The sequence below is a fragment of the Polistes fuscatus genome, unplaced genomic scaffold (genome assembly GCF_010416935.1).
Source record: "Polistes fuscatus isolate 324 unplaced genomic scaffold, CU_Pfus_HIC Scaffold95, whole genome shotgun sequence".
Classification (NCBI taxonomy): Eukaryota; Metazoa; Arthropoda; class Insecta; order Hymenoptera; family Vespidae; genus Polistes; species Polistes fuscatus.
The window spans coordinates 58,883-80,945 of NW_025113179.1; the positions used below are offsets into that span (position 1 = coordinate 58,883).

The window sequence follows — 22,063 nt, forward strand, 5'->3', positions numbered from 1 at the left end:
ATCGTTTATTTGTTAGGAATGAGGATAGGTGAAATCAATTAAAATATATTTTTTGAGCCCAGTCAGTACTGAAAAGTATACATTATTTGGCTCGTCAGGGAAGAGTCTTTCGGCATAAAAACCCTGGTTAAAGTATACAGATTTCGATGAATGTTGAGTTAGCTTGCTTATCGGCAGCTATCAAAGGTGATGATATATCAAAGCAGAATAGAATTCTGACCACGTGTGCCTTCTTCCTTTGTGGCTTGTAGTGCTTCGCTGATATCTTCGTTGCACAGAAATGTAGCTCTCTTCGAAGTGACGGCTCGCAGTTATCGTGGTAGAATATGACGAAGCGCGAGAACACACAGCTTTTATAGAAAAAGGCGATGCAAAGTGCAGGCCATTTGCCGAATAGACAAATACCGTAGCTGTCGATGCATATGATTGGCCTAATAGAAGTGGTGGGAGAACGCGCGCTAGAAGAACGAAGGCGCCCTTACAAAAGAATCGCGGTGCTCCTTTGTTTTTATCACTGAACTGCGATGCTTCCTTATCGCTATGTCTAGCTGTTTTAGATTATTATTTAAGGACATCCCTTCATAGCCTTATGTCGCATGACTAAATTGTCCCTTCTGCATTTCGAGAGTAATCCAGTCGCTGAAAACTCTTGTGTTTTTGGACAAAACTATGTGTATATACGTATACGTTGGTGGAAAATGTGTTTCGTAAAACAAGTGAATAACTTAAGTCGAAAAGAGGCGAAAAGAGCCATAAACGTCGAGAAACAATGTAATTTTACTATATACTAATACTAATTTTATTCTTTAATGTACACTTTTAACCTTTCATATTTCGATACATTTCATTTCATATTTCGTTTCATATACGATATTATTATTATCTTTTTCCAAACTAAGTTACAAAATTTGCATATATAAAGAAGAAACAACGAGAAAGAGAAGAGACTGATTAAAAGTAGGTAACCCTATACTCAACGAAACTTACATACCTCTTTTACAATTTTACAGAATTTTTAATCATAGTTATAAAGATATTGTTCAAATTCCCGTTTTTCCTTTTCTTGTGGATTCCCTTCATCAATTCGTTGCTAAATAATTTTAAACACAGTCATAATTAATGAGATATAAAACTTGCATATAAAAATAATAGTAATATATATATATATAATAATTATAATTATAATACCAGTGAAAATTATAATAATTATACTATGGTAAGAGAGTTGATCGAAACAAAAAATAGATAATGTCATTATTGACATAAAAATAAAATTAATTACCTCGTTGTCGGTCTCCCCAACGAAGATATTTTTCTCGTTGTCATTTGGGGAATTATCTATTAATATTTGGCGAACAGCGATAACTGAAGAGTCTGTGCAAAGTAAAGCATTTAGTCGTTTTAAGAACCATGACATCTTTGTGTAATATAAATTTTTGAATTTGGTCTCAGCTTGTGTATTTCCCACAAAATTAGGCAATAATATAAATAAACCATGAAGGGAAGATTCTTTTCTTTTTTTGCATAATTTTTCCACTTTAGTGTCTCTTAAGCTATCTTCGTCTAAGTCGAGCGAGGAGAAAATGAAGAATTTTACGTATGATTGACAGTGCTTTCTGCTATATGTATCGAGTATTTCAGTAACTTTAAAATACTTTAACGAAGAAATTGACGAATCTATCTTCGTTCTCTGTAAATCGAATATACCATCGAGTTGACCTATAGTTAAAGCTTCTTTAAATATTTTGTCAAAGCTTGTGGCATTGTTTAAGTCATCCTCTTGTCGAACAATGATCGTTGCTCCATATTCGTGCCATTTAAGGACCAAATTTTCGTTACTTTGTTTTGACATATTAGAAACAATGATAAATTTTCTAGCTCCCTGCTCGATCATCCATTCGATCAGTACTTTTCCAAAGATATTAAAACCGTCGATAACGAGGTAGCAATTATCGCTATGAAAGAAAAGTTGAGGAATAAAGTTAGAGAATTCTTTTTCTTCTTGCAAGTTGACCAAAACCTGTAAAAAAATACATTCGTATCATACTTGTCAACAAATCGAACGTATTATTTCATAAAGTTTATACATAATTAATTACCTTTCCGTAACGTTCACAAGCCTTAATTTTTCTTTCTTCTGTTGCTCCCTGAATCATAATTCTTCGTGATATAATTGGTTTTATTATACCCGTTTGTAGAGCTTTTCTCATCAATTCCGCTAATTCTCTCCTTCTTTTTTGTGGTAACTTAATAAGGTCTTGTAAACAGTAACTATATACACTTATGAACCGTATTAAATTAGATAGTGGTAATGGATTGTAATTAGGCTCTTTAAAATTGTAAATCATTACCAAATGTTTTATATTTTTAACAATGTCCAAACAACTTTCCATATCGTCTAAGATGGAATTGTTTGCAACTACAAAATCAAAACCTTTGCCTTTCGTAATATTCATAATATTAATTGTATATTCTTCAACTTTGATAATATTAGACTTTGGTAAACGTGGTCGCATCGACTCGATAACTCGTTTTTCTGCTTCCGTTTCGTAAGTAGTGTAAACATCAAAATTATAAGATAAGGATAAATTTATGAGAGCCTGTCCTACGTCGCTAGCACCATAATGTACTAATACAGTTTTAATTCGTTTAAACCTCCAAGTATCCGAATGCAAAATGCAGAAAGCTGCCAAATAGGCTTGGGGAATTGTTGAAGCATCTTCGAAGCTCCAACTGTCTGGAATAATCCAAGTAAAATCTGGATCGGCTGAAATTTCATTACTTATAGTGAAATTATCAACTAGTCCCATTACTCTACGACCTTTCTCATCTGTCCCTGAATATTCTGTAATAGATATCTGTGATTCTAGGCTGACATCATTTTTTAACCAATATTCGTATGCACCTAAGTCAAATGCAGAACATTTTACCTTTACCATCCTATTATTTTTTTCTTTAATCAATGATAATTTTTCCATCCATACTAATGAGCCTGATTTATTAATTTTCGCTTGCCAACGCATAGAAGAAGTAGATTTTATTCGCAATGGCATCCATCTGTATGTGCCCCATACCCCGTTTGGGGCTAATACATTTTCACGAAGATTAAGTTTTATTTGTGATTCATAGAATTCAGTTTGAAGTGAGAATTTCGGTGCCTTAGCATCTTGTAGATCAAAAATTTGAAGTTTTTTATACGCAGGTTCTCCTTTTATATCTCGAAGTATCTCAAATATATCATTATCGATAATAGTGTTTACCACAAATATAACATTGTCATATTTTGTGTCTTGTAAGCAGATTTTTAACCGATCTAAACAGTTTTCGTGGTTATTAACGACAACAGTTTTTCCTAAATTTCTTTCTTTATGTAAAAGAAGAGCTGTACGACAGAGAGCAATTTTTATTTTCATGACGATGTTTAATCCCACACTTGTTAATACAGAAATCGCATTATCTTCCTCTTTTGTTTCAATGATTGTCAATAAAAATGATTCTTTACCGAGAGTACTAATAAATCTTCTTACATCGGTATAATGCGCGTTATTTATAATCGTTAAAATATAATTTTCATGAATTGTCTTATAAAGCAACTCTCTAGCAGTTAATTTTATATTGAAATTTGTCCTCGTCCTTTTTATGATATTTTCGAGAAAATCCAAAATATTCTCATTTTTCTTTTTTGACTCATTCGTTAACAATATCTTTTCTTCACTGTTCATGCTAATATTTTTGGAAATTAATCCTAGTACTGCGTTTAATACGTCGTCGATATCCATCTTTGTTTTATTGATATTCTGGATAAACCGAAGTTCATCCGCGACAATTTTCCAATTCCTGTTTTTAAATTTTATTTCTTTAAATTGGATTCCACTCATAGCAATTCCGGGGCAAGCAATTACGTTTGCCCGTTTTTCAAACTTCATCGGTAAAGCTACGAAAAAAAATCAGTATAGTTCATATAGTTTGTTAAACTATGATACATTACATTATTTTTTGTCAAAACATTTATAAACACGATATTTAAATAAGTGATCATTAAAATGTTTTTTAATAATATAACAAGTTTGATGTACGAGCATATTATAATTGTAACATTTCCTAATTGTAAATTTTAGTACTTATACGTTAAAAAATTGCTGCAGATTATTATTTTTAAAGATACAGTCATAAATAATGTATTATCAAAGCATAATTTAATAAATAATAATAATTTTAATTTTTTATTCTTTGATTGTAAATAAAGAAAATTAAAATTTATTTATTTTTAGTCAAAAAATGCTCTTAAGATTCTACACATTTATTTCAGTTTTTATTTACGTGGTAAAGAATTTGAAGAGTTTTTTAGTCTATATTGTATCTTAGTAATCACGAGTAAGTTAATATTAGGTTTCAAATTCTTACCATAGTTTTCTTTCATTTTTTCTGTTAATTGTTCCATGTCGATTACGAGTTTCTGTATCCTACTCGGTACCAACATATTTTTATTCCTACTGCTGATAATATGGACTTGAACTAATCCTTCTAGTAATAACCTCCAGTCTCTGCTCCATTTAAGCGTTCCATTGGAACACGATGTAGAAAGTCCGCTAATAATATTGTAAGATTCTTCATACTGGTAACCATGTAAAAGTAGATTAGAGTAAATATTTTCTTCGTCTAAAATTTTCGTTTCTTCTTTTAGTAAAATGATTTCTGGAATATCTTCCTTCTGTGTTTCTGCTAAGCGAATAGTTCCAGAAGCTATCATAATTTCATCTTTAGTTTTTACTTCAAATTTTCCTGAACCTGAAAATTTACATTATTTTAAATATTGTTTTAAAATATTATATTTATAGGATTGCTATTTATACCTCTAAATATCATAATAATTAAATGAATTTTGCCATTTCTAGGTACTTCTAGTAATTTATTGTAAATAATAATGTTCTCGAGTATAAAAGAGTTATTAGCCTTATTAGGTATTAAATTCGAGTACATATTCACAACCAACTTTAAATAGACAGCTGAAGAAATGATAACATTGCCGTTTATTTTAAAATTTCGTAAAAACTTGTATTTATCTGATTCCAAATCTACCAGTTCTTCTATTTGTTGAGTTTCCCAAAATTTACCACTTTCCACGTGCCTGTCAAACATACACAATAATTGTTTATAGAATCCATTTGAAAAAAGTCTATTTTGTACTTACCAATCAGAACTGTGTTCCCATCGAACAAGAGGAGAAATAGATGGGGTTTCTCTGGAAACAGGATAAGGAACTCTCGGATAGAGCTTTCCTGGCGTAATTGGAAATCCAAGATTATAAAGCTTTCCTAATGTGGATAAAATAAAAGTTGCATTGTCCTTATGGCCTCGTTTTGCTAATGATAAATTAATGCAACCACTGTCCAATGATTTTCTTAGAATTGCCTAATAAATGAAAAGTATTAGGTTATTTAATTTAAAAAAACTGTATTAAAATATTTATTTCAACAAATAAACCTGTAAAAGTCCATGGGGAGAAACTTCAATCGTTATAGCGTTTTTTGGTACAATTGTTAATATTTCTTCGAATAAGACAGGAGAAAGGAGATTATTCGTATGATATTCTGGTGAAGAAAGGTGAGCTTTCATTAAATGCCACTCATTTTTCGGAATAGACGTGCATAGCCAACGTTTACTGCGATTTTTTGGATGAGAGATTACTTTTTTTAAATATTCTAACAACTTTGGACCAGCTGGAGAAATGTACCGACTATGAAAAGCAATATTACTAGTCGGCACGGTTTTAGCAAATATACCTTTACTCTAAAGAAAAAATAGGTATAGTTTCAAAATTTTAATATTTTTAATGTTTATCAAAAAATATCTCCTAAGCATTACCTGTAATTCTTTTACAAAAGCTTTTATGGACTCGGTAGGTCCACTTATGGTAGAACTGTCAAGGTCCATTATGACAAGCAATATCAATGTTTTCAGGACAGAAATGTCTCAACTGTTTGTAACCGAGACCAACTGCGGCCATCGTTCCGTGTATCAAATCACTTTCTACTGAAGCCAAACCACGTGAAAGAGCGCTTAAAATCATTTCCTCAGCAGTAAAGCAACCATCTGCGTAAGAACAACCCAGCTCACCAACAGAATGCCCGATCATGTAATTCGGTTTAACACCAACAGCATATAGAGTATCTACCAGACCAATCTACGTAACAATTATTCGAAATTATTCATTTAAAAAAAGAAAAAATAAACACTGCTGAAGGGGAAACATTAGATATATTATTACTTGTATTGCTGCTATTCCCAGAAAGCAATTTATAATATTATCGTATATTGTTGGATTTTTATCGCATATAATATGCACAATATCGTAACCTCGAGGTCTTAAAACTACATCACATTTTTTTATTGCTTCGGCAAAGATTGGAATTTTCATTAGTGATTCACCTAAAAGAGAATTTTACATTTAATATATACGAGAGAGAGAGAGAGAGAGAGAGAGAGAGAGATGTAACATTTTTTTAATTATTTAAATATAAAATTTGTAGTACCCATTCCGGTCCATTGTGATCCCATCCCCGAAAAAACGAACCAGATCTCTCGAGATTGAACTGAAAAATTAGCTTGAACCATTTCTATCGATTGCTCTGAATCAGCTGCTTCAAAATCTGGAATTACTGTATACCCAGAATACAGAGAATTGGAAAATGGTTTCTCAGTAATATCAGTAATTAATTGAGCCAATTCTTCATCTCCTCTTCTCGAATTTAACTAAACAGAAATAGAATTTAATTCACGATCATTTTGCCTAATCAGTTCGGTCGTAAAATAAATATCTTACAATATCAAAGATCGACGATATCATTTCCTGAGTTCGACAAGAAGCTACAAAAAGTCGTGGCATATTATATGGTGAAAGTTTTCTCCTTTGCTTCTTTTTTGAATGACGTTTTAGGATAATGTGAGAGAAGGAACCGTTTAAAGCGGCTGTGTTAACTGCAGCGTAACAACCCATCCAAGGTGTTGGTTCTGTAATTACTTTTACGCGTCCATCCTGAAGGCATTGGGCCTCTTCTGGAGGCTCAGAATAATGAAGATTCGGAGGTATAACTTCAGTCTCCATAGCAATTAGTACCTAGAAATAAAAAATAAACAAATGTGAAATATTAAACCAAATTAGCGTTGTTTTATATTTAATTTTGTCTTTTCAGTAAATTTACCTTGATTATCGAATTTATTGCATTATTATTATAAGCGTTACCAATGTTTGACTTAACAGATCCTATTAAAAGAGGATTAGAAAGACTTCGATCTTGACCATAAACAAGATCTATTGCCTTTAATTCTTCGAGATCCATTGATTTGATTGCTGTACCATCAGCCTCGATGTAAGTTACGTCGCTTGGTTTTAGACCGCAGTGTTTCAATGTCTGTTTCATTATTTGAACCTGAGATTCAGCTGTGGGAAATAGACAAGTGTTTCTCGGGATTGCATCAGTGTGCATAACACAAAGATTAACGACCTCGGCATAAACTCGCTTTGCATTTTTTGCTCTTTGAAGGAAAATTGTTCCTATAGAGTCGCTTCTCGAAAATCCTGACGCTTTTTTATCAAAAGATCTATTTACCCCGTCCGCTGACAACAAACCTAAATAATGGAATGCACAAAACAAAAAATTATTTATAAATTACCTAAAAATTCAACTTGTTGTTCTAAGACTTTTTATTATCATTGAAATGTAAAAAATATAAGAAAAATTGCCTTTATGTTTTTACATGCAAGAACAGGAATTAGTTATATCTAGTATACTCTTATTTTACCTAAATCATACAGTTGGTTAGATGTTTGGGGAAGTAAGCTTAATATACCACCACTAACAATCGCGTAATCGCAATCTCCAGCTTTTATAGCTTCGTACGCTTTTTGAATTGCTAATGAACTTGATGTGCTGGTTGAATCGATAGTGCAGCTTGAGCCAATAAAACCCATGCAAAACGAGATCCGGTTTGGTAGCAAACCACGGCAAAACCCAAGTAGACTATATCCATTTGACTAAAATGAATATAGAAATAATTGCACATCGAATAATTTTACCTTTACATGGAAGATATTAGATTAATCTAATTACTTACCTGACCTATTTGGTCCATGAGATAACTATCACCCTCAAATAAACTCAATAGCCCGTAAACATTGGTTTTTTTGTTCCGTAGCTCTACAGGATTAATTCCAGCATCAATGACCGCTTCAAATGTAACTTCCATTGCCATTCTTAATTCTGGCGCCATTACTTGAGTCTGTAATGCATTAATTCCAAAAAAAAAGTTATCAAATTTAGATAAATTAGAAACTCTTCCTAAACGCGATGGTACTTTAGACGAATGACCTAAAAAATAATAATTTATTGAATCAAAAATAACGCACATTATAACATTTTAGTTCTGTATGAAATATAATTGAACATATTTTTACCAAATTTCCATCTTTCACAAGTCTCAGATACGCAATCTTCTCCATTTAATAGATTTTCCCTTAAATCATTAATATTGTCACTCTTTGGAAATTTTCCTGATATTCCAGAGATGACCACTGCACTATCGTCCAAGCCTTCTAAATTCATATTTGCAATATGTATCAGCACGAGCAACACAATCAACAGCTAATTCATATGGCAAATAAAGCTATTCATTGAAATCGCTGCTTATATAGCCAATCGAATAAGTCTAATTTAAATTGTTAATTATGCGATTTAGTTATGAAATTTAAATGCGTTTACTATGCATTATGCTGAATTGTCAATGCCGTGTTGTATAAAAGAAATCTTTCCTAAGGCTTCCGATGACTTTTGATTTATAATTTTTTTTTATATAAAAAAGACATTTTCGTATGATCTATAAGGTAAACGATTCGAGATAACTATTTCATTATATTATAAAGAACATTTATTACTAGCTTGATTTGAAAATTTTTTCCTAGATTTTAACAAAAATTAAATTAGATGGTAAGAAGAAGGTTGCATTAGAACGATTCAAGATACCTATGAGATTTTTAAAGAGTAAGAATAACTATTTGTTAATGAAAATCTCATAGAATGAACAAGATAAAACTATTTCAACACAAGTACTCTTTGTAACTTGAGAGATTTTTATTTAAAAGTTTCTTTGGTTTAACTGCACTGTTAAAGTATGCTTAAATATTTATTTATGCCATTGAATTAGCAAATTAAATGCTTTTACGTATGAAATATTGTCATTGTACTTTCATTTAAAAGAAATCTTTCCCACGGAATCCGATGACCTTTGACTTCTAATTGTTTTTATATAAGAAATTTAAATCCGTATGATCTATAGGGTAAACGATTCAAGATACCTTTTTTATTATATTCTAAAGAACATTTATTAATAGCATGACTTGAAAATTTTTTCAAGATTTAATAAATCCGTAGAACAGACGTAAATAGCAATATACTTCTAACTAATATAGTTCTTTAGAAATACTTCTCGAGCATTCTTAATGCAAGATCAAAGTATTTAATATTACAGAATATTAACAATGTATAACATTTAAAAAAATTTAATTACAAGTAAAATTTTCTATTCAACATTTTAATTATTATTCTTTTTAAAGCATTATACGGGTCATTATTCTAATAAAATAGCAATACTTATAAAAATATTTCCAGTTTGTAATATTGCACGCATAAGGAACTTTAAAAATACTTAACTTAGATGGTAAGAAGAAGGTTGCAGTAGAACGATTCAGGATACGTATGAGATTCTCAAAGAGTAAGAATAACTATTGTTTAATGGAAATCTCATAAAATGAACAAGATAAAACTATTTAAACACAAGTACTCTTTGTGACTCGAAAAAATTGTTATTTAAAATTTTCTTGGTTTAACCGCACTGTTAAATTATACTTAAAGATTTATTTATGCCATTGAATTAGGAAATAAAATGCTTTTACTTATGAAGCATTTTCATTGTACTTTTATTTAAAAGCTGCTACTTATATATCCTTACGGATGACTGTAATTAAAATGGTTAAGTTTAAAATTTGCTTCAAAATTTAAATGCTTTTGCATATGGATGCATTGTTATTGTACTTTTCCTTTGAAAATATGTTATAAATAAAATAGCGATGACGTGTGAATTAATAATGTTTTTGTCTAGACAAATTAAATTTGCATGCAATGTATAAGGAAATCATTCGACCTTTTTTGATCTTTCTAATCATGGAACTTGGAACAGTGACAAGGTGGAAAAATTTTTTAAAGATCCTATAAATCCGTAATACCGACGTAAAAGAAAATATATTCCCCTTTAATATAACTCTTTTTATAATACTCATTGAACATTTATAATAGATGACCAAAGTTTGTGAATATTCTACTTGGGAATTAAAAAATTTTATTATATATTGAAGAGAAATAAATCGCAAATAATACAATTAAAAGGTTTTAATTATAACCTCTATTAAAATTTAACAAAATCTTCCTTTATTTTAACATTTTTTCAAGACCTTATAAATCCGTAGAAAAGACGTAAATAGCTATACACTTACGTATAATATTTTTTTTTGAAGTTATACTTCTTTTGGCGCGTTGGGAAAAATGTAGATGGGAGTGTTTTTGTTCGGAGCGTCTGGAGAAACGACACCATGAAATTTGTCGGTTTTAACGACGCGCGGCGAAGCGATTTCAAGTATACGGCATGAAGTTTTCTTCTCTTTTTCTTTTCTTCCCTTTTTTTCTCAAGCGGGTCACCCATCCAAATACTAATCGTACTCAGCCCTGCTATACTTAAATGATCGAGTGAGAACTAATGCTGTAACCGCGCCATGGCTGTTGACGCATAAAGTAATTCGATATATCTCCCTTACATTTACTGTGGACTGATATATATTTTTATATTTTTTTACTTTTTATATTATTTCCTATATATATATATATATATATATTATAATAATAATTATTTTTTTCTTTTAATTTATTTTTTTTCTTTGAAGTTTTTTTTTGAAGTTTTTTTTAAGGTTATTGAGGTTATACTCGTTTTGCTACGCCAAAGAAGTATAACCTCTTACGTGCGTACCTAAGTACTCACACCAGTTTTTTTAATTTTTAAATATATACAGGAAAGAAAAAATTATTTATTACAAAAAAATTAGAAATAATAAATTTTTTATCATCTTGCGCAAATAATAAAGAAAAATTGATTACTTGAATTACAGTTAACATTTTATTTTTTAACAGGTATATAAAAATAGATAAATCTTCAATATACTAACAAATATAACAATCGTATATATTCTAATTATTAACAATTTCATATATAATTATTTTATATCCATGAGTTTTACCATTTATTCTACATTTATTAATATTTATTAAACGCAGATTCCAAAATGATAGTGTTTGTAAAAGCATTCAATAATCCATCATCAATTGTCATCAAAAATTTTTCATGAAACGATTTGATATGCATGGTACGCTTCGATATTATTAAAACCAAATGATAGAGAAATATTTTTAAACAATATACAGGTTTGTTTTCTACAGATGCTTTAAAAAATCGTTGTTTATATAATTTTATTAATTGCGCGAAATGCAAAAAAATGTATTATTTCTAATTTTTTTGTAATAAATAATTATCTCTTCCCTATATATATTTATAAATTAAGAAATATGAAAAAAATTTGAAAGCAGATAGAAAAAAATTATCAATAAAAACTTCCCCCATGAAGGAACGAATACTAACTAGCGGCACAAGAAGCAAGAACGCTACTATTGACGCTAGCGGGCTACTTGATAGACAGTCAAAATTAGGATAATATAAACATGTATACAACAAAAATCAAAATTTTAAAATATTTATTCTCAAAATTGGCTGGGCATTTTAAAAAACCCTTTACAACGATAACACCCTATAAGTATACTACTAATATACTAAAGCTCGTTAAAACCCGTGAGTATCCCAGTGTAAGGTCACCTTGTAAGACGTAATTAGTAACATAATTGCTTCTAAGCTTTTAAAAACGTCAGGTAAGTGAAAAATGTCAGCTTTTGAAAATAAATCACTGGATTAAACTTACATTTTGATATTTGCAATGTTTTAAATGCTTATTGCGTGTCTATTTTTGATATAATGAAAGTATCTTCACTTGTAAAGCTATTATAAATGAATATACGATCGAGTAATAACGTTTCTTTCAATTATTTATACGGCATTACATATTCATACAGTAAGATTCCGTTTCGAATGAAAAGCGTCAGTTTTTCATGACTAATAAACCGATATTTGTAAGTAAAGACTTTTAATTGGACTTTGTAAAAAAAAAAATAATAATTTTTTTAATTTTAATATTTAAAATCTAAACGACTATAGAAAACTTATCTTTGTTTTATTTTCGAAAGCACTTATTGGATATTTTAATATATTTTCTAAAAGAGTTTACCCGAAAAATAGTAAAATTTACCAAGGATTTGAACAATAATAATCCAGCTTTAATAGCGTCATAGCTCGTTACCAAGTATGTGTCTAGTAAATATGTTTAACACTCATTGAATACGGTTTATACATGCGAGTTCATTCTGCAATAAAAAATTGTTTGCATTATTTTTATACAATACGGATTTCCACGCGTGGCTTCATAGTTCGTCACCTGTAAGAGTCTTACGTAAGCTTCGTTCTGGCTGAAAATAGATGAAGGGAGATCTCACGTCCGCACTTCTAACAGAGATCACGTGTTATCGTTCAATGATAATTCGCCGCCGTCGTAACATTCCAAAGTCTAGAAAATGTTAACGTGTACATTAGATAGGCGAAAGTAATCTACATTCTTATGGTCACTTGATCGATTGCAAAAACTGACTAATCCAAAAATGATTTTACAGCTAAAGTCGTTAAAAATTTTAGTAAGACAAAAATGTATATGCAAATATAGAGAATAAATAGATAGATTATTTTTAATATAATTTGAACAGTTTTCTTATGAAACACATAACTAAGATTTAATGTTCCCACAGCAAGTCGTACAAATGTATTATATTGTATACACGTATTGGTATTAAATGAATTTATATATTTTTTCTGTTTTTAATATTAGCTAATGTATTTATTATATTCTTCTGCTTCCTCTTTTTATTAGGACTTTGTCCCGTTATAATAGCTTTTCGAAGATATACTTCTTTTGGAGAGTTTGGGAAAATTTGATGAGAGTGAGATTTTTACGAGCGACATGGTAAAAATCGAAACCACGAAGTTTGTCGGTATTTACGATGCGCGGCAAGCGATTTCAAATTTATGGCATGAAGTCGTTTTTCTCTTCTTTTCTTCCTCTTTTTTTCTTTTTTCTCAAGCGGGTCACCAATCCAAGTACTAATCGTACTCAGCGCTGCTTGACTTAATGATCGAAGCAGGAACTAGTGCTGTCACCGAGCTATGGGCGTTGACGTATTTATTAAAAAATTTATGTAAAAAAATTTAAATTTCTTTAGCTCCAATGTGCCACGCTTTGCATGCGACAACGTGGTAGTTAGGATTACCGGAAGAGAGAGAGAAAGAGAGAATAGAATTATTACTTAAAAAGGCACATGTGTGCAAGAACAATATAACTTCAATTGACGTTTCTTTGTTTACAGGGGTAATATCATATATATTATATTGTAGATAACCCGTACATGTACAGTTAATTAAGTTTATAACTTTATTTACAGAGAAACACTTTTCGGCCGTTTTATCAACATAATAATTATAATTGTCTTAATAAACGACAATTATTTTTACAATGACGAAAATATTGCAGCAAGCATTAAAATTTTCGGCATCACCAAAGGGTAGAAAAACGAACGTAATCGCTATAACCTGAATTAGAAAAGAGAAGAATGAAGAATAAGCATTACTACCACAACACATGATGTTTGCAAATGAATATGCAGAATTAATGAAAACAGAGATATTAAAATCAATTAAAAACAACATTCAATCAAAGACTCCAAGAAAAAAAAGTTTGGATCACAATAATAAAAGAATTAGAAAAGGTATACTTTAATGAAGAGGGTAACATAATGTTCAATGACTTGTATTTAAAAAAGATAAGAGAAAATAAGAGAGTAATAAAAAATAGACTAAAAATGAGCAAATTAATGTAAAAAATTCGTGTGTAGACTTATGTACGCACGTAAGAAGTTATATTTCTTTTGCGTAACAAATATTTTTTTTCGCAGCCTATACGCTTCAGAACGTTCTGCGTTTGTTTATGATGAATACTTTTTTTAGATATTTTTGTAACGATAGTAATAGACATTACACTTCCCTACATTAGTTTTTGAGATCTCCAAAACTGAAACAGAAATTTACATGATACTGATACTGGACAAAAGTTGCAATAGATTATTATTTATTTAATAAGAATTATTGTAGAAAATAATTTATAAATAACTAAGATGCATTCTTTTTTTTATTTCTTTTGATAGAATATCAATGCACATGGTTCTTTCCATGTGTGAATAAAAAGAAAAAATGTCTTTTAAAGTCTTTCATGATTTAATGTCGTCAGCTTCTTCTTATCGTTATTGAAAATAATGCGCTCCCTCTTCCAATAAAATGATAGATAACCTAAGCGGAGAGAACAAGCTTTTTAATGCTTTGAATAAATATTTTTCAAAGAATTATAATATTTTTATCTCTTAGAAGCAAGATTATTATTTTTACCTTTTTACAGATTCATGTTTGCTTATTAGTTGTAAAAACAGTAGGATTCTATTAGCATAATAATTCAAATTGAAACTCTACGAAGAATACATTTGTTAAGAGAAATCTTTATATTGGTAATCATTCTTCTTCTTCTTCATTCTTTAGTTTAGGCAAATTGCCTGTTTCGTAACGACGTTTTTCTGCCTATTGCACTGTTAAATTGTCGCACCATCGTTTTCGTGGGCGCCCCGTGCTTCTGCGGCCAACCGGTGACTTATCCCGTGCAATTCTGACAATTCTTCCGTAGTCCATTCTGTTAATGTGTTCGTTCATTCTTTTTTTTTTTTAGTATCCATTCGTTAATGTTCTCTACTTTGCATGTTCTTCTTATATCTTCACTTCTCTCTCGGTCCAGTAGTGTTTTTCAACTATTCTGCGAAGAACTCTCATTTCGGTTGTCTCTAGTAACTGTTTCGTTTTCGCTGTGTCTGGACGAGTTTCTGCGGTATATGTCATAATAGGTCTCACCGTTGCCTTATAGATTCTTGCTTTGGTCTCTAAATCCATGCTTTTGTTTCGCCATATTGTGTCATTCAAACAACCCGCTATTCTAGATGCCTTCATTGTCTGTTCTCTTACCTCTGATTCAACATCACCATATCCTGAGATTTCTATTCCTAGGTACTTAGATCTTATGTCCAGATGAATAACCTTCCCTTCAATTTCCAGTTTGCATCTTAACGGTGTCTTTGATGTTGTCAGGCATTTAGTTTTCTGGGCCGATATTTTCTTATTGAATGATTTGGCTATGCAGTTAAATCGGTGTAGTAGACGTTGTAGATCATCCTCATTTTCGGCCACTAATACAGCGTCATCAGCATAGCATAGGATTTCTTCGTTGCCCATTTTATATCCTTTTAGCAGTCTTACGTTTCTTATTATTTCGTCCATAATGAATTTAAAATGCAGGGGACTTAAGGAATCCCCTTGTCATATACCACGACCTGCATCAATCGGTTCAGTCAAGGCACCATTTATCTTTGCTTGGATCTTATTGTTTCTATAGATGTCCTCTATGGTCTTGATAAAATTATTCGGAATTTTTCGGTTGATAAGATTATTCGGAATTTTTCGTTAATTATATCGGTAATCATTGGGAAATTAAATTTACATGCATAGATCCGATGCTAGAATGAAGACTTTTCCTTGGATGTGCTACGGTCTTTGAATAGAATTCAAACTGTAGAGCTGCATTCTAGATAAAACTATTTAAGAAAGTAGTTTATATATGAAATATACAAAATATCAAGAGAGAAGAAGAGTATGTGATAAATTGAAATAAAAACAATACAATACATATATTAAATACTTACTTGTATACCCAATGGAAAAAGACCATTAGTTAGACCAAGCCAAAATGGGAGGACAATACTAGAAGGGATATTAGGGAAATGGGATATAAAATCGTGAATTGAGGGATCGCGCTCAGGAACGAAAACACTGGCGGGATTTAGTATATGCGGCAACGAGCTTTCGAGTTCCAAACACCACTTAATAATAATACATACATTTTAATTGGTAAAGTATTTTAACTAAAAACATATTGCTATTTTACTTACTATTGAATGTTACAATATCAGGATAAATAGATTGATTGTAATTCATCTTTATTCTTAGATTAAAATCAGCAAATTGTTCAAATTGAACGCGTTACTGATGTCCAGCGAAACCAGGACATCAGCACGACGCCTCTCTGCGCACTCTAGTATATAGTTCTTCACTATCACATAAGCGCTTACCGTCGAACGACGAACACGGATTCGATGGTCTTGACCAAAGTCCTCTTGGCCTCCCACAGAGCCTCAAGTTATAGGTCGATCCTTGGTTTTTTCCCACTGAACCTCGCTCTAAGATAGAGCTTTAAGCCGCGGTAGCCATAGCCTTCAACATCGCGACATCGCGTGACAACCAATCTACCCTGAAATTCCTGTCCTGGGATTGTTTACCGCAATTAATCTTTTGATAAAATACCAAAACTTTTTAGGCGTTTTGTTCGCGATTTTGTAACTGTCTTCTAAATGTCTAACAGGATTCACCACCGCTTTTGTCAGGACCCGCACAATTTCAGCAAGCTGCCTCAGGTCCTACTCTTTGTCACACGTAGCTAGCGCTAGTGCTGCTCAATGCACGTCCTTGCCTGGCTTGCTGAAATCTTCCTAGCCGTGAAAGTTGTAGAAGTAGTTGTATTGGGGGAAGAAAGTTTCTCGCTCTCTTTCATATCTCCTTTCTGAGAAGTGCAATCTCTTTTAAAAGGCTTTTATTCTCCCCTGCGATGCTTCTATTTTCGGCCCGAAGCTGGGCTATAGCCTCCGCACTCTTAGCGTCCCCGAAACCTCTAGCCCCTAGGAGCCCGTACAGGACTTTCATCACCTCGAGAACCTCGAGGTGATAACGCTTCATACGTCCTGAGATCTCCCTTTTGAGTTTAGCCGATCGCCCTCTTTCGGACTCGGCAACCAGCCTATATTCCCTGGCCCGTTCGAGTAGACTGCTTGTTTCCATGCCCTTGCAGGAGTCTTCTCAGAGCCTTGTTTCTCCGGGCTCGTTAAGTCCACAACCTCTCTCTCTGAGGAATAGGTTAAGGGCCTCGCCCACTTAAATAACCTCCCCAAAATTGGTGAAGCCGAGCCGCAGAGCTTGACTCTCTCTGCGGCCCTGGCAACCCTTTGCCACTTCTTCAGGTGACGTTCTTCTCTTCCTGTCGCATTTGTTACATCGCAGGCCAGGTCGCCTACCTACGATCTATTGCCTGTAGCATTTACCAGAGCCGAGGCAAGGTCACTTACCCCAAGCTCATGACAGTTTCTTGCTGTCGACGATTGCACCTACCACCAATTAAAACCCGTCGTGGCGTGGCTTTCTGGAATGCATTTTTTAAATAATAAGAAAATGCTATTCTCCAAATGTTATTTTTCTTGGCACTTTCTATAGTGAATGCCATAACCTCAAAACCGTCACAATTGTCTGCAATTATTTTTTTATAATAATAGTAAATAATAAAATATCCAGACGACAGCCTTGGTAAAATGCTCATAACGTTGGTCTAAATTTTGTACCTATGTTACCTAAGTGACTATACATGGACTGTCGCCAAACTTAATTAGTTTCCCTCTAATGTATACCAGGTATGAGAGATTGACTCAATGAAATTTGGATTTTTGTAAATTACATGCAATTTGCTGACCACTCGCTCTCAGACTATTACAATTTTATGTAACAATAATTTTCTAACGAATTTCTATTGAATCATAATCAGACAAGATAGTGTAATAAAAGAAGTAATAGAAATTGTTTGGGAATAAGCGTTCCCAATGGACGGCGACACCCGACAGTTGTCGCGCGATGAAGACACGCCTCGTTCCCCAGCGACTATTGAAGACTCGCCGTAACGCCGGCTTCTCCGGCAGCCATTGCAATCGAAGTTTTTTTACGCGTACAACGTGCACACCTGAAAGGAATCTCAGTTTGCTCATTGTCGATCTTATACCATTTGTTTGACCACTTAAGTGATTAATACAGTCTCTCAAAGCCTTACTCAGGAGATTAATACAATCCAGAACTTCTCTTAAGCTTTCTCACTTACGGTAACACGTGACAACCACCTGTTTGTAACGGAAATATTTAAAATTAAACCTGCCTATTGTAAAGTGCTCGGCGTCCATCTCACTTTTCTTTTTATTTCCACAACAGAAATATATAACATATATAAATCCTACGAGAGAAACACGTGCGATCAAAAAATTTGTCTAACACTGTTTGCAGAATATAAGACTTAAACAATTTGAAATTAACGTCGTGAGTTCGGTTAAATTAATGTACGAATGAGTGAGATAGGAAAGGATAGATAAATCAATCAACACAATTTTACGCGATATAAAACACTTGCCTAGGCATAAAAACTCTCACGGAGTTGAGAGAAAAGCCAGGGCAAGCAAAGGCTTTATTCAAACAAATAGTACAATGTAAATAGTACCCTGTAGACAAGTTAAAGAAAGAATACAAGCACTAATTTCGTTGCGAAGGACCTCTTTTTTTCTTTACGCTAGAGATCTCTCTTACCTTTGTTTCCACCGCAAACTATTCATGATACCGCCACTATCTCGACGTTCAACAAAGGCGCGTTAACTCCTCGTCGCCAACAACCTCAACTTGGTGTAGCCGTGCATGCAACCTATCCTACACTGAGACCGGCAAGCACTGTAAAGAGAAACCGCTACTCGCGGTAAAAAGAATGTTTTGTCCGTGCATAACCCCTTGAATCTTAGTAAATAGCACTGTTGTGTCCTTGCACAACCCTTCAAACTTAGTAAAGAGCGCGGTTGTGACCATGCACTACCCTTTCAAACTTACACGTCGGTAGCTCGGAAGCACACCACAAAGAACAACACAGCTCTCACTTATAAAAGGCCAATATGGCGTCACTTTCCTTTTCCAGAAACGAAAACTTACTCTCGCTATCCAGATCTGGTCTGCCGGGTGCGCCCTCGAGACCAAGGCTCCACGCACAAATCTCCCCTCCAACATACCGCAAGACGCACTCGCATGTACCTGTCATGCTAAGGCGGTCCTACATGTATCTCATAACTCAACTAAGGCAGTCGTGACCGATCCTATTTAGGGTGTAATTCTAACCAATCTAATATCTCAACGCCGTCGCTATCTAACCTATTCGGCGCGCAATACAAATCGGTCAAATGCCCTAATTTCACCGAACAAGCACAATAATTTAATATTTCAATAAGATAAGAAAAAATTGTATTTATCTTGAATAATTAAAACTTATCGAAACGCTTATATATAATGCAAAATAAAGTCATTTCAATCTGACCTGTAATCGAAAAACTTCTTGCTTTTCATTTATGTATCTCGTTTATCTAGTTTATTTATTAACATAAACAAAGTCAAATAGTGGAAAGGGATAAAAACAAGATTTCTTTAAAAAGAAACTATGTTAATAATATCGATTAACTTCTTCTAATTTAAAAAACTATATAGATTGCGACTATGCAAATAATAATATTACGCACGGAATAAATGAATAGATAACATACAGGTTTTTGTTTAATTTTGTCTACACGTGTTGAAAGTCCTTGACAACTGGATAAAGTATGATCTCGATCTTGCTTAAATAGGTTCCCCGTCTGATGATTCTTTCCTAGTTTCTGTTAAATCACGAAAGATAAGAAGTCGCTGCGAAGTGTTAACTTAATATCACTTCCTGGCTTACAAGATAGGACCCAGCCATATTTTAAAACTATTTTAGTTGTTTTATAGTTTTGTATTGTTTATAATAACATGGTGTATATAAATAAAGTTAGTACTTCAACAGCAATAATAATAATGTAATTCTATGGTCTTAAATATATAATAAATAAATTTCGTGAGTATAACATGGCAAAAAATTTTTCAGGACCTAAAGCTTACCTTTTGATTGGAAACCTGAATATTTTCCTTGGTGATTTAAAAGGTACATTTTTATTTCACTTTATAATGTCTATATTTATGCAATCTCTATTGAAAGAATTTGTCTTACAATTAGATAACTCATAACATAATGAAATTATTCGCAAACTATTTTCGCCGTGGCTATTGTGGCTAGGCCCAAATTAGTACTAATCTTCGATGATCCTGAAAGTATTGAGGTAAGATTTATCAAATTTACTGCACTTTATAAACGATTTGCCTATAAAATTTTCTTTTAATTCCCCTTTTTTATATAATTTTTTGTTTTTTTTATTTTTTCAAAATTTATTTAAAATTACATAAAATTTCTTTTATCCATTAAAAGTAAAAAACATTTTGTATTATTTTTTAGGGAAGCGATAGTGAAGCTAATACACTTTCATTTTTATTTTTAATGTTAGCCACGTTTTCAGATTTCAAGTACGCACAGATTGCACTTAAGCAGTATCTTATTTTTCATTATCTTTTAAAAATCAATTATATTTTCATACAAAACTTGTATCATGTATTCAGCTTTTTCGATTGCAGAATCTAGTATACGAAGAGTTGTACGATTTGTACGGCTCAAGCGTTCCGAAAGATGTTCCTATTACAATGGAAGATATTAAGAAAATGAAATATTTGGATCGAGTCATCAAGGAAACATTACGTCTTTTTCTCCAGCTCCATTTATTGCACGCAAACTATATAGGTATACAAAAGGTATATTTACATATAATAAATATTTTTGGTATATTTTTTTTCTATTGACATTACTGTCTTATGTTAGAATAATATGTATTTATTTATTTCATTAAGTGAACGACAATGTGATAATACCAAAAAATTGTCATGTAGTTGTTGCAATATTTTCACTTCATCGAAAAGATAAATATTGGAATGATCCTTCAAGATTTAACCCGGATCGGTTCTTGCTGGAAATTATAACCCGAAATGTTTCATCCCGTTCAGCTTGGGATAAAGAGGATGCATAGGTAAAAGCGCATCTTTATGCATTCTTGAAATAGTATTCTAAAAAATTTATCAGCAAAGTACTGTTTATTTATTTACTTTTTTAGGTCAAATATTTGACATGCCCAAATGAAAGCAATCGCTGCTAGTTTATTGAGAAAATTTACTGTTCGAATAAACGATCTCGTAACAGTTGAAAATGTTAACATAAAATTCAGAATAACTTCGCAACCAACTGAAACTAAATTCTTGAGATTTAACAAGCGATAATATTATCATTTTTGTCGATACTATTTTTCCAATAAAATAATTGTAATAATTAACTGTACAAATAAAAAATAATTTTTAAAAACTATGAGTTTCCAGTTTTCATTAAGGATATCGGTATTCGTATTCTTAGCAATAAAGTATACAATATCACAAATAGACTGAAAAATAACACATTAAATTAATAATTAAGTATTTTACAAAATAACTCAAGAGATACTTAAGTTGCTTTTATCGATAATTTGGGTATAATGAGGATATTTGATTTTATTCATAGAAGTCAAATTTTTTATCATATGGTAATTTTTAAATTTAATATAAAGTTATTAGTTTTGAGTAAGTCTTTTCTGCATCTTCGAGTTTGATTCTCACTGTCCGAACGGTCAAAAACGCTGCTCGATTCGATCCATTCCTTTCGTTACGGCTTTACGTAACTACTTCGAAGTAACGATAATAAATCCAAAAAAAATTCATGCGTGCAGTTCACACGCGGTAGAAGTGAATTCTCCATAAAACTAAACTTCTGTCGAAGGACAAATGAGAAATCGATAAGGTAAGAAATACATCTCCGATTCGTTTTTAAAAACTTTCATTATTTTTTCAGAATAAAATTTATATTTTGGAGTAATGAACGTTTTTTTATATA

The 22,063-nt window shown here is 32.0% G+C and overlaps 1 protein-coding gene across 1 annotated transcript; it reads right to left on the reverse strand.

The window, feature by feature from the left end:
* Nucleotides 1-897: 897 nt before the first annotated feature.
* LOC122525851 (fatty acid synthase-like) lies at nt 898-8,603 on the reverse strand. Its single transcript, XM_043648837.1, is given in 16 exon segments — nt 898-1,090; nt 1,283-2,020; nt 2,100-3,934; nt 4,405-4,788; nt 4,854-5,128; nt 5,192-5,412; nt 5,485-5,790; nt 5,866-5,925; nt 5,927-6,184; nt 6,269-6,429; nt 6,534-6,753; nt 6,824-7,117; nt 7,203-7,630; nt 7,804-8,035; nt 8,116-8,369; nt 8,456-8,603. Coding segments are annotated over 16 exon segments (5,889 nt in total). The 3' UTR covers nt 898-1,015.
* Between the last annotated feature and the right edge of the window lie 13,460 nt (nt 8,604-22,063).